Source organism: Sebastes umbrosus, chromosome 15, assembly GCF_015220745.1.
Source record: "Sebastes umbrosus isolate fSebUmb1 chromosome 15, fSebUmb1.pri, whole genome shotgun sequence".
NCBI classification, from domain to species: Eukaryota; Metazoa; Chordata; class Actinopteri; order Perciformes; family Sebastidae; genus Sebastes; species Sebastes umbrosus.
In genome coordinates this window covers 14,221,704-14,235,373 of record NC_051283.1, presented here as the reverse complement: position 1 = coordinate 14,235,373, position 13,670 = coordinate 14,221,704, and the positions used below count along the sequence as shown (strand labels likewise).

At 36.3% G+C, this 13,670-nt stretch overlaps 1 protein-coding gene across 1 annotated transcript; it reads right to left on the bottom strand.

Moving 5' to 3' along the window:
* Positions 1–6,531: 6,531 nt before the first annotated feature.
* Positions 6,532–9,257, bottom strand: hoxa13a (homeobox A13a). The gene is made up of 2 exons (XM_037795223.1): positions 8,476–9,257; positions 6,532–7,620 (listed from the first exon to the last, which is right to left on the bottom strand). The coding sequence occupies exons 1-2, from the start codon at positions 9,140–9,142 to the stop codon at positions 7,373–7,375; spliced, it is 915 nt and encodes a 304-aa protein (XP_037651151.1). The 5' UTR covers positions 9,143–9,257; the 3' UTR covers positions 6,532–7,372.
* Between the last annotated feature and the right edge of the window lie 4,413 nt (positions 9,258–13,670).

The window sequence follows — 13,670 nt, the reverse complement described above, 5'->3', positions numbered from 1 at the left end:
TACAAAAAAAACACATTCAGAGCATTAGAAATTAAATTGCCGGGTGAATTCCAGTCATTGCATTGTGTGCGCATGCTCCAAAATAGGCATTTTGATCATTTTAATAAAGAAAAGAGTCTGAAAAGGATGGTAAATAGTAGAACTTGTATTTGAATGGTGTTTTCGCCCTTGGATTCTTTTGATTTTAAAAAGATAGTCCAGGCCTATATACTCTAGATGCTGGTTTTACAAAGAAAAAAACATAGAAATTAAAAGAAAGACAGAAATAAGTGTAAGTGTAGTGATAGGGTTTCAACTTAATTTGAAAAAAGGAACCCACAATGTATAAACTATATAGGATACTGCGTCAGAAAACCCTCGTCTTAATTGCGCATTTGATATTTATGACACAAAAAATGAATGAATGAATGAATGAAAGACTTTATTTATCTTTATTTTAACATAAAATGAATAAAAACAGATAACAACAAACAAAACAAGAGTAATAGTGTCCGAAAAGGAGTAGGTAGAAGTAAAACTTATAATTCCCTACCCCTTTCTCACTTCTCCTCTAATAACTCATATATCATAGAATGATAATATAATATAATATAATATAATGTATAAACTATCCCAGATTTATTTACATTCCAAATTAAATATATCAACAGCATCCCAAGTTTATGTTCAACCCACATATCCATCCGGAGTTAAAAAGTAGATATAAACCAACCCTTAATGCAACCCTTATCACAGCTCTTCCTCATCCATATACCTCCCAAATATATCCTTTTTGTATAGCTGTTTAAAGTGATTTATATTTGTGCTCCCCTTCAACCCATCACCTAACCACATTCACACATTCACACATTCACACATGCATTCAGAGCACTAGAAATTGAATTTCCGGGTAAATCCCAGTCATTGTATTGTGGGCGCATGCTCCAAAAAGGGCATTTTAATAATTTGAATAAAGAAAGGAGTCTGAAAAAGATGGTAAATAGTACAACTTGTATTTGAAGGGTGTTTTTTCTCCCTTGGATGCTTTGATTTTAAAAAAGATAGTCCAGGCCTATATACTCTATAGATGCTGGTATTCGGCATCTCTACTGCATGTGATCTCCCACAATATAAAATAAAATATTTAACATTCTTAGATGGTAACATGGCTTTTGAGAATATGTCAAACCAAGTCCATGCAGTCTATTTTGATATTTAGAATAGCATTGCTTTTTTTAATCCTCCGAAACAGGTTAGTTGTGAAAATCCCGGTTAACAGAAACATGCAGCACATAGTCTGCGTCAACACGAGCATTTATTCTATACTATAATATAATCTATGATATATTTATTTATTTATTATTCGATTGAACGACTACACTTCAACGAAATCGTCGCCGCTGAGTTACACTTCTCGCTCTTGCCTTTTATTCACAGGCCTACTTTATGGACACTAGCATATTATTTTATAATCACTTTGGTCTCGCATCTTTTTTTTTTAATCCAAGGTCAGATAATAATGAACGAATCTCAGGACTGGTCATTTCATTCACATAATTTAACTAATCCAGGTTCTTATTCATCATACAATAACTGTTTCTACTAACATCAAAAATATCATGCATTGTAGCTCAACCAATAATCTATATTTGGGGAAAAAAAGACAAAAACATTTGGCGTTAGCCCTTAAATCCATTGATTTTGGATGAAAATAGTAACTGTATTGACACCAGTATGAAGCATCTGCAGCGTGTCCAGTGTGCCATGTCGTTTTGTGTAAACATTCTTCGACAGGAAATCAAATATTCAATAAAAACATGCTTTCTGCTGCACAAACTGACCTTATTTCATCTCCTGCAAGTTTATGTTTTATTGTTTGACTATAACCAATGTGTATTTTTGTCTTGAGCGAATTATTTTAATCTGTGTTTAGACAAAACAAAAGCCACACAAAGCAAACAGAGCCACTGTAATCCATGACGCATACATAAACACGCTCCTTTTAAAAACACACCTAGTCTATACACCCTTCATAAATGAACACAGTAAATTATCTTTAGCATTTATATTTCAAACCACATGAGATCAGGACAGAAAAAAAAACGCGTCTGAGGTGGGAAAAAGGCGCCGACCGAGGCTTTCACATAATCTCGGTCAAGTGCTTCTATTTGACCGCTGTCACGGTCTTTGATAAACGCATGTCTGCTCAGGTCTTTGTGCTGGATTACGAGATTATCTTCCAAACTCGCGCTTTCAAGCTTGACCAGAGCTATATTGTTGAGTGACTGAAGGTTGCGGGCCTATATAGCCACCATTACGCACAGAGATAGCGAAGGTCAATGTAAAGAGCAATGCACAGTGATGGCCTTGTCTGTGTTCTACCACACACAGGCAGGCAAACGAGAGACACACCAGGCTGTTTATTGCATATGTGCTCTATTTCACCTATTCACTGATCTGAAAAACACACAATGTATATAGTTTAAACTATACAATGAGCCAAATAGCTTTTAAAACACCTTTCTCATATTTTAATGATTATTTTGAACAAAATATTTATGAAAATTATATACAAAAACACGTATTTTAATGTTTAATGCAAAACCTGACATTTAGCAAATCGGAACAGCGCAAAAACAGCAAATTCCAGTATAGGATATGCATTTTCTGCAAAATAAATGATGGGACCTGTTGACTTTTTTTGCATTAAATGAAAGAGAAATGTGCCCTGATATAAAATTGACCATTGCTTGTAGTGAATATTTAGTAAAATTGATAAAATACAGCTCATGGACATGACATGTACCCCTAATTATAGAATCACTCATATATGATGATGCAAAATAAGATTTTTTGAAATTAATTTGACTAAAAGAAGCCATTACCTGGTTATTTCTTTAAAAGAGACCATTTTTAATTGTTGGTTTAACTCGGAATTGAATGATAAAATGATACAGGCTTTAAAATATGTTGTTTGAAAGCGCTTCTTTACAGACTATTATTTCCCTCTTACTCCTTCACTTATTGGTGGTTAAAGCAGATGATGCTTGGAGCTCCATGTATAGCTTTTTAAAGTAAATAATAGGTTAATTGAAGCATTTTTTTTTTTTTTTAAATTAACTGTAATTCACTATTTGTGCCTTAGTGTGGCGGCAGAACTCAATTTTTGCGCAGTGATCCAGATGGCTCATGGGAGGAGGAGGAGGAGGAGGAGGAGGAGGAGGAGGAGGAGGAGGAGGAGGAGGAGGAGGAAGAGGAGGAAGAGGAGGAGCACTGAGCTTTGGACTGTCCCATCATGTGTCAGAGTGGAGGCGGGACTTTTAGCCTTGTTTTGGTTCTCAGCAAGCCAATAAAATGCTGCTTTGCTCCCTCGCAGCCAATAATCAGCTGCCTCACTATTTACGTCACTGCAGTAAACTTCCGCTCTATTGGTGTTTTTGGACTACAGGATGTACTGAGCAGTCAGACATCTCGCTGTTCTCCCATCTCTGAGCTTATTATGGTATAACACGTGCGCGCCCCCGCCGTGCCTACGTCAGAGAGCGAAGCTGCGTTTACGTGCTCGCAGACGTACAGTCTCACATTTCTGTGGCTGTTTCACTCAATAAGCCAGCTGGCCATGAATGTGCATAGCTTATCATAACCACAAGATATCACACTATTAAACTATTTTAGAATACTCCACCATCCAGCGTTTTTAGTCGACTGTGTATATAATCCCGAATTCATTTTAATTAATTTGTTTAGGCTGCTGAATATTTATCATTTCAACAAAACTCAAACTAATCTGTGAATAGTAAAAACAAATCTCATATTAATGAGCATACCAATATTACAAATGTCCTCTGAAATGTTGAATAACACTCATTAAGATGAGATATTAGCCATTAAAAAGTAAAATACATAATTATATATTAGAAATATGCTTTGAATTGATGAATAACACTCATTAAGATGAGATATTGGCCATTAAAAAGTAAAATACATAATTAGAAATTAGAAATATGCTTTGAATTGATGAATAACACTCATTAAGATGAGATATTAGCCATTAAAAAGTAAAATACATAATTAAATATTAGAAATATGCTTTGAATTGATCAAAAACACTCATTAAGGTGAGATATTAGACATTAAGAAGTAAAATACATAATTTAACAAATAAGCTTCGAAATGTTGAAAAACCACCCATTGAGATGAGGTATTAGATTTAGTACAATACATAAAAACAAATATATGTAGCCTATGGCTACAACTGACATCTACAACATTATTAATCATCACTACAACTACGACTAATAAAACTAACAATACTAGACATAATAATAGAAAGAAAATAATAATAGCCTAATCATTTAGCTACCAGGTTCCGGATGAGGATTTATAGTTGTATAGTAGATTATTATTATTGTTATTGTTATTGTTATTATTATTATTGTTATTGTTATTGTTATTGTTATTATTATTATTATTATTATTATTATAATAGTCTGTTTGAGTTGAGAGAACGAAAACAATTAGTGTTTTGGGCTATAATAATATTTTAGTGAAAAAAAGAGATTCAATTTAAATAAAGATGTATAACTTATTTATAGTATAAAGTATATAGTATAACAACAACAAAAAAAGATATACACACCTTATGTACGGAATTGTGTATGACATATAAGGAGACATTTAACGCCTAAAGCTGTACCATTTAACTAAATAGGCTGAACCAGTTCTATCGCCACGTTAATCAGCCTAACAGGTGGAGACTCAGCTCGAGGAGCAGCAGCTCTGAATGAGGAGGGATTTGGTTTCATGCCTGACATTTGACTGCCAGTAAGACTGAATCATGTTCATTAATGCAGCCAAAACAAGCAGAGTGGGAAGTTGCGTTTTTGGCTGCAGTTGCACTTCGTCACTCAAAAAGGAAAATCTTTTAAAACAAGTAAATACTCACACCCGCCACTACGTTATTGTCGTCAGTGAACAATGAACGAGTGACTGGGGACGAAGCAGATACGTCTCTAGTACAAGCACACATTTGTTTTTTTCCAGCACCACAAAACCAGCGAAGGTTAGAAATGTATTCAGATCAAATTCTTTTAAATGAAATGTAAAATTCACCTCATGTTGATAGAGCACCAATATTTCCCCCATAGGGCCTATATATATATATTTTTCAAGTTAGGCATTTTAATGCAAGAAAATTAAAAAATCAAACAAATGCACCAAATTAATATCAAATTAAATTAAAAACATTAAAATTATTTTCAGCACTGTAAACGAGAGTATTTTTTTATATATATATACATATATATTTTAATTGATTATATTTTGTTTCTTATTCGGGATTAATCCAATAATCATGGAAAGCCTACAGAAATGGTAAAATCAAAGTCATGGAATTATTTCTATTTCATTCTTTGTTTATATGTAAAAGCTTATGTATATTTACACTCGTGTTTAAAAAGCTTAAAAGAGACAAACAAATAACGCGGTTAAACGCTTATAAAGTAGTATAATAATAGTTGTAGCCGACAAAACACGTCGACATCCGGCCGCATGCGACGTTTGAAAGCAGTCGCCTAAATATCGTTAAATGTGATAAACAATTATGGATTCAAGCTGACAAATCAATTAGTCATTTTCTACGATCACAATATAAATACAAATATAAGCAACGTCCAACGCCAAGGTCAAATAGATGCATCTCAGTAAGCGCCTATTATTAAGGCAATGTAGGCCTAAATATTTAAGCAATTTATTAAAAGGGTGACTCGCATTTAAAAAAGTAACCTTAATGTGTATGGATTTCACCTTTAACATGTATTTATGAATAAAACAAAAGCACCAAGAAATACATTTTGGAGAGAAAAATACACAAATTCACCTCAATGCCCTTCAAGATTAAATGACCTTGCAATCATTTAAATAATTAAACGCTTATTATTGTACAGTCATAGTAACAATGAGTAAGGGGGATATTTTGTGTTTTTTTTAAAAGGCATATATATATTAATTATCAAAATAAAGATTTTCTTGCTCTTTCCACCTGCGTCTGTTTGTAATTCGGCTGCTGTCTCAGTCAAAGTCAAAGACAAAATATTTAGGTAATTATTATAGAATTAAAGTAAAATTATATTATTAATACTATCATTATTATTATTAGCATTATTATTACTATTCAGTTAACTATGAGATTTTTTAACAACAGATAATCCACTTGAGTATGTCACAAAGTGGCCGCTAGATGGCGATGTCAGCCTATATTTCAACACAGACCAGACTCCACTGACTTATTTCCTCTTTTCCCAGACAAACAGAACTCTACTACTTAATTTCAAATATTGGACTTTCAAAATAAAAATTTGCATTAAAGTATATCCGGATAATAAAAGCCATATCTGCCACATGCAGAGAGAGCATGGGCCTTAAAGAGTGTTTTAGCCACAATGGAACAGCAATTTCTAGGAAAAGATGAAGTGGGTGGATGTAAAACTATAAACTGAGCTGTCACCATTTCATGCCAGGAAAATGAGCCATGTTCAACATAACTGGATAAAATTCAACCAAGTCCATATTTTATTGGGACAGGACTTTAAACACCGACAAACTGGACTCACATACACAAATAACCTGGATATCATGCCGGAATTTACTTTATATACAACCACATGAATACGCACACATTTATAAAAAAAAGCTATGATCGATATGAACACATATCCCGAACGATTATCTAAGCATTATTATAATAAGAATTGCACCATGGACTGAATGAGAGCACGGGTTCATATGATAAGACTAAACTTCATACAAGCTAAGCATGTGAGTAGGTTTAAAAAAAAAAAAAAAGAAAAAAGAAAGGAAGCCAGAAGGGATTAATATTTAACATTCCCAAGGTCCAAATCCGTCACTTCCCTGTGAATCTTCGCATTTTTTATCACTGTCGTTAAAAAGTTGCAGATAAAGGCGTAGCTCGGTGGCGCACACCTTTCTGATGCATGGGGTCACTTCTTTTCCTGTGTTTGGAGTCAGCATGCCAAAAACAAAAGTCACAAATACTGACTGCTATATATTTTCTCTTTTTTTGCCCACTTGACTCCTTAAAACAACAGGATATTTAACAACAAGTGGTGGGGCGTGTCCAGCATTAAGAGGCCTCAAATTTTGTTCCAAGAAGCTCCAGAAAATTATTTGGCAACATACAAATAAATCATATTCAGTCAGGAAGGAATTGTTCCAATCCATGAGTCCAAACGTGTGTGTGTATGTGTATGTGTGTACGTGTGTGTGTACGTGTGTGTGTGTGTGTGTGTGTGTGTGTGTGTGTGTGTCTATGTGTGTGTAGGCTTAGTAGTTTATTTCCCACAGATCAGCCTATATAGTCCGTAAAAAAGAACAACTAGCTGATGGGTTTCAATTTGTTGACAACTTTCTTCTCCTTTACGCGTCTGTTCTGAAACCATATCGTGACCTGCCTCTCGGACAGGTTGGTCCCGGCAGATATCCTCCTCCTTTTGTCCTTCGTGATAAATTTATTTGCGCCGTACTCGCGCTCGAGTTCCTTCAGTTGCACCTTGGTGTATGGCACGCGCTTCTTTCTTCCACGTCGATAAGAGCCAGGCTCTCCTCCGGTGTGGGACACCGAGTCTGAGGAAAAACAAAAAAGAGACAAAGAAGCTGAGACAAAATGCTTCTCAACAAGTATAGCTTCATATTTAAATAGTATTTTTTTTTTCATCAATAAATAGAAATCTGTTTAAAAATTGAGCTACACACTTCCACTTGCTTTCAAATAAAAATCACATATTTAAAGATTTGCTATGTAGAATTATGTGTTATATCCTTGTTTAAGGGATATAACACATAATTCTACATAGAAAATCTTTAAAATAGTATTTTCTCATCAATAAATAGAAATCTGTTTAAAATTTGAGCTATACACACTTCCACTTGCTTTCAAATAAAAGCATATAAAGATTTGCTATGTAGAATTATGTGTTATATCCCTAAAACAAGGAAAATAATGACAATAAATAAAAAGGTTGTAACATTTTTTTTATGGAAACTTAAAGGAAAAACCCTAGCTATTATTTCTTCACTTCTTTTAAGTAAATTAAACATTTTTTATTCATAAATTATTTCAGTCATTTTGCTGTTGCCAAATTATCTGTTTGTTCTGCAGGTTGACAGGGAAAATAATGACAATTGATTAATAAAAAGGAAAAAAATGTTTTTGTAAACTAAAGGAAAAAACCCTAGCTATTATTTCTTCACTTCTTTTAAGTAAACTAAACATTTTCTATTCCATACATTATTTCAGGAATTCTGCTGTTGACAAAATATCTCATGTTTGTTCTGCAGGTTGACACAGCAACTGACATTTACACCCCATTGTATACAATGTGCATCCTGTGTTTGCTGTGCAGGAACAAACCAACATGTCAAACAGCTCTGTCCAGTATAAAAAAGGCTGAAACCCTGAGGTGATGTATACAGCCTTACCTGGTATGGAGGACTTCCACATGTGTCCAGGCTGTGGCTGCTCCTTGGCGCAGTAAACCTGGCCGTTCCAGCCATTGGCGGCGGCTAGAGTCCACGGCTGGTAGCTCTCCATAGGCAGAAGCGTCTCATGTCTGGCTTCCGACTGACTGAGAGTTGGTACCCCTGGGACATCCAGGTAACTGGGCACAGGTTGGTATGGCCCTGAAGGGTAGCCAGGGTAAAAAGCGAATTCCTTTGCCCTGGAGGTGAAGTCATCGCCCGAGGAGGCGGACGTGTCCATGTATTTCTCTCCATACGCAGAAGCTGGCTGAGCTCCGCATGACTTTATGCTGCTGTGATGCGACATCCTGCACGGATAATAGCCGCTACCGAAGTACCCATATGGTAAAGACGCACTGGAGGAGTTCTGAGCTGCAGAGCAAGGGCTGCACTGTTTCACTGGTTCACCCATACCGGAGCTGGGCACTTCACTGGACGAGTAAGCCGAGCTTGGTGCAAGGGACGCCGGGTGCGCCATCAGATTCCTGCACTGGTTCGCTGCAAAGTTGCCACCAGCGAAACCCTCCATGTTCTTGGTCACTTGGTCGTCGGAGCCTCCGCCGTTGTCGTAGAGGAACATCACCGACGGGTCGACCCAGCGCGGACGGAGGAGCAGTGACGTTGTCATAGCACGGCGGCATCCAACATTGAAGCTTCCAGGCTTCTCTTTTTTAAAAAGCCCAGGGACTGAGTAAAAAGGAGATACTGGTTCTCAGAGAGTAATGCCCAACTCTGACGCGCAACGAGAGGCGCAGAAGGTTGCGCACGCTCATTGGCTCCAGATGTTACCACGTGACCGGGGCTATGCAAAAAAGGACGGTAAACATCAGCCCAGTACAGATAATTAAATGGAGAAAAATGCGGCGAAGTAAGGTGACCGTACCTATAAAAGGGATCTAAGCTTTTCGTCGTGTCTGATTCAATTGTTCCTTTATTCTTAAAAAAGTAAGATTCACACCAGAGTAAAGCCTACTTTTTTTAATTCACATTAGGTTATAATTCAGAATTTAAAAAATGCTTGAATTGGATAATAAATGCCTTAAAATGTTTCTTTTTACGTCTCAAGCTCGATTATTGAAGAGTGGTCAACACTTTCCCGAAAAGAGCTGTGACTAATTTGACTTATATGACTAATATGCATATAGCCTTATGGCCTTCTTACGCACGCACACTGACGAGCCTTTGTCTGCCTCGCTCCAGGAACTGAGTATATCATTGCGCAGCCATTTACCAAAAGGACATTCCCTGTTATACAAACATAATGTTCAATAATATTGCAATTTTGCACACGATCCACCAAGGAATTAAAGTGCCAACTCGCTGATGCATAGATACACTATGTGGTAAGTTATATAGTGCATTCAGTATGGGATGTATACTATAGAAAACTATGAGAGTCGACATATTTCAAGTCATTTAGTTCAATCATGCAAATGTTTCTAGAAACACAGTCAGAGACAGCTCAACCTTTGATTATCTTCATACCAATTTAAGGGTCAAAACAAAAGAAAATCAGATGTAACGTCGTGCTTTTATAGAGGGGAATATTTCAGACACTAGACTTCCGACGTGTTTACAATATACAAAGATAGAAAACAGCTCTGGAGTTAGCAGTGCGTATACATGTTTTGGCACATAGGAGGTAGACGCGACTGGAGGCCAAGGTCAAGTTGAAAGTTGCTGTCTAGCCATCCAGCCTGTCGGGCTATTCAGGCTTTGAAGGGACCGTCTGAGAGGCTTTGAAAAGAGCGGAAGAGGGGTGAGAATTCCTGTCCCAATGAAAGCTATTGGAGGACATTAACTTTTACTATCATTTTGTTTTCTACCACCGTTTTATTCTCACGAGCTATAGTCTGTACCCGCTTCTTCCCTTGGGTGGTGCGTCTACTTTTGTATCACAGCGTTGGAAATAGAAAAGAAAAAAAAAGGAATGTTGCTGTTTTTTTTTATTTGCAGATCTTTTCAGAGGTGTTTTTGGCAGATACGTGTGAAAATGATCTTGATCTCTGAGAAGAAAAAAAAAAAAGAGGTGACAGTGTGTGTGTGTAAGTGTGTGTCTGGTCTGCTGGTTTGTGTTTACGACCAGTCGCTCTCTCTGTGTTGGAGGAAATGGACTTGGTGGAGTGGAGCCTGCACTGTTGGATTTGTTACCAGAGTTTTCAACATCCAGTTTGAGTTTTTTTTGGCCCAGATGAGTGTAATTGTGCTTGTTTGTTATCTGCTATTCCAGGATTTAAAAAAAAAAATCTAAAAACTAAACAGAAGCTGCCACTCAAGTGCGTAAAAGTGGGATGCAGACCAGCCGTGCTGGGTTTCCAGCCTATAGACGTATAATGTTTATATACATTTGAGAAAAAAGCTTCTTTGGTCTCATCTGCTTCGTTTGATATGTCAAATAAGATAAACATCAACGCAGGAAATCTCAACATAAACTAATCTTTATATAACATAACTAATTCTGAATGATGTAGTAATTAAACAAAAAGCCTAAATATACAATATATCATAAACTACACGATTTCAAAGCCCCAAATTATTATTTATTCACAGTTTTATATGGAAATGTTCTGAGCCATTTGTGTCGTGGGCCTACTGGCACTGAAAAAAAACAGTACTGTGGGAATTTAAGCAACGAAAAAGTGCCGAACAGAGAAAACAATGATGGACTAAGATTATTTTTACCCAGCAAGATTGAAAGGTGGTGTGTGTTGTATCCACAACAATGTTGAAATGTAGGCTCCTTTATGTCTATGGGGGAGGAGCATCATTTCTTTTGAAACTATTATTCAGATTATGTGGGACTGAATTATGTTTGTTATATAAAGCCAGTTGATGGAGATAATGTGTCAACTTTAATCCTAATAACAGACAAATATATATATATATTTATTTTAATATCACGTAAAAAGTCTATTAATACAAGGATATTTTGAGATAACAGTCAGGGTTATACCACTTATTATAGTTACTTATTATAACTTTTTATTAGATGAGTGTTAATCGTATAAAACGCAGGATTAGAAAACATAATAGGCTACTTTTTTTGGTTTCAAAATGCGAAATATCTTCCTTCTTGTGCATTGCAAAGACTCTTTCAATTAAATACTATTTCTCCAGTTTATAACTAATCATTCAAGTGTGATGATGTGTAATATTCGAAATAAATTAAGCTTCTGTATTTCTCGAGGTTATCATACTAGACGTAAATCATTCACCCAACAACTGTGAGTCATGGAGTATAGCTGTACAAGGCCTGGCCTGTTGCGTGCTGCCCTGTGGCGCTCTCCTCGATGCATGCTTCAAAATAAACAACGTTAATCATTAACGTCTCTTATGTTATTTGTGAAGTTAGATTTTTACATAATCTATCCTTATAATAATGGCCTTCAAGCCTATTTGGGGAGGTTTTTACATGCTGCAGGGAGGGGTTTTCATTCAGATGATTTATGTTTTTTATTCATGTTTAGATCATTTTATTCTTTGAACAACAGTCCTATACAGTCACAACAGCCAAAGGTGGCCTCCGGCGCGCACATGTGGTCAGTCAAGACTTGAGACACCCTAAAGCACAATGAACACACACACACAGACTTTACTGGAGAGGCGCACACATTGTCCCGCCAAATAGATGCGCATTTCACCATGTGGAGTTACACTTATTACACACACTTATTCTTTGTTGATTTGGCTTTTAATTCGTATTCAGTTGTCAAGAAATCTGTGGAAGATATAGCAATGATCAGGTCAATCCTCTAACAAATCCTCATTCAAATACCATCTAAGAATACATTACTTAAGCAGCTGATCGATAGTCCATTGTATGTATGTTTTTTTTCTTTTGTTCCTTTTCCCTGATGATGATGGGCCTTGAAGCTAAATGGTTGTGGAAGATGTGTATGAAGGTGAAATTTATATATGTTTGGAAAATTTGTTATTATTGTAACACAAATATGATGTTGTATATGTATGTGATAAATGTAATGTACTTGATTTCGGACACCAGGAAGACTAGCTGGTGCCATTGGTATCAGCTAATGGGGATCCTTTTTAAATAAATAAAAAAATAAAAAAATAAATCAGACTGAAAATAGTATTATTTTGTGCTATTTTAAGCTCCAAGTGCATATAAATAAATTAAAGTGAATAGAAACGATTTCCTGATCCATCTGAATGATCCCTGAAGCTTCCTAGGACTCCACTTTGAGACTTGGCAGCACAGCCTTGAGGCTTTTTCTCGGAGATCATTATCAAGGTTCAACCCTCCTGTTTGTACTGGCATCCAAATTACGCAGCGCGAGAGAGAGAGAACGAGCACATTTTATTCCACGCGCCTAAAGCCTGGGTAAAGCAGGGAAAAGGTCTATATAAAGTTATGCTCAGCTATAAATGTTCTATCGTTAATAACATAAATTGTGTTATAAAACGGGGCTGCTAAGACGAAAAACTACACGCAGTCAAATTTTTAGTCGTGTTGATGACACGAGCCTGCTGTCAAAAAGTTGTCAAAACATAAGAACCAATATGTTTTTGTGGTCAAAGCAGTGAACCACAGGGCGGTCACACACTTGACTTTTCCATATTTTCTGGACGGTCGCCTGTGGTGGGATTATGAAGGATTGCATAAAAAAAACAAGAACCCACTTCATTCTCGGACACACACACACACACACACACACACAGGAAGCCACCTAAAGGTCTACTGTTAAACTAGAAAGTTTCACTCCCAAGGTGTTCTTGATGTGTGCTTCTGACTGACGGATCTATTTCTCCAGCAGAAGTCTTAAATGTTGCGTTAACTGCCTGCTAAAGCTGCAGACTGCGAGCTGCATGTGAGATCAGTTATTGGCATATACAGGAATCTCACCAGATATATAAAAGGTCTGCAGTTTGTTTCATTCACATGGCTGGTAACTCAATGATGATAGAGGGGATACATGCAGGAAATAGTAGCTCCTTTTTCATTTCATTTATAGACTGCACATATGTACATATTACATTTATTTATTGCACATACTACATTTATTTATTGACGGACTATGTTCACCCATTCACTCTGTATCTTTTATATCTCTATTATTGTTTTTAGAATTTTTGTATACCTTTACCTCTCCTGTGTTTCACTCTGTTTGTTGATGTTGCTGCTTTGACACCTGAAT

Coding starts and splice junctions, on each gene's coding strand:
- hoxa13a (XM_037795223.1), bottom strand. CDS start 9,142: ATGACAACGTCACTGCTCCTCCGTCCGCGCTGGGTCGACCCGTCGGTG. Junction 7,621..8,475: donor GTGGAAGTCCTCCATACCAG/GTAAGGCTGTAT, acceptor GTTTTTCCTCAG/ACTCGGTGTCCCACACCGGA.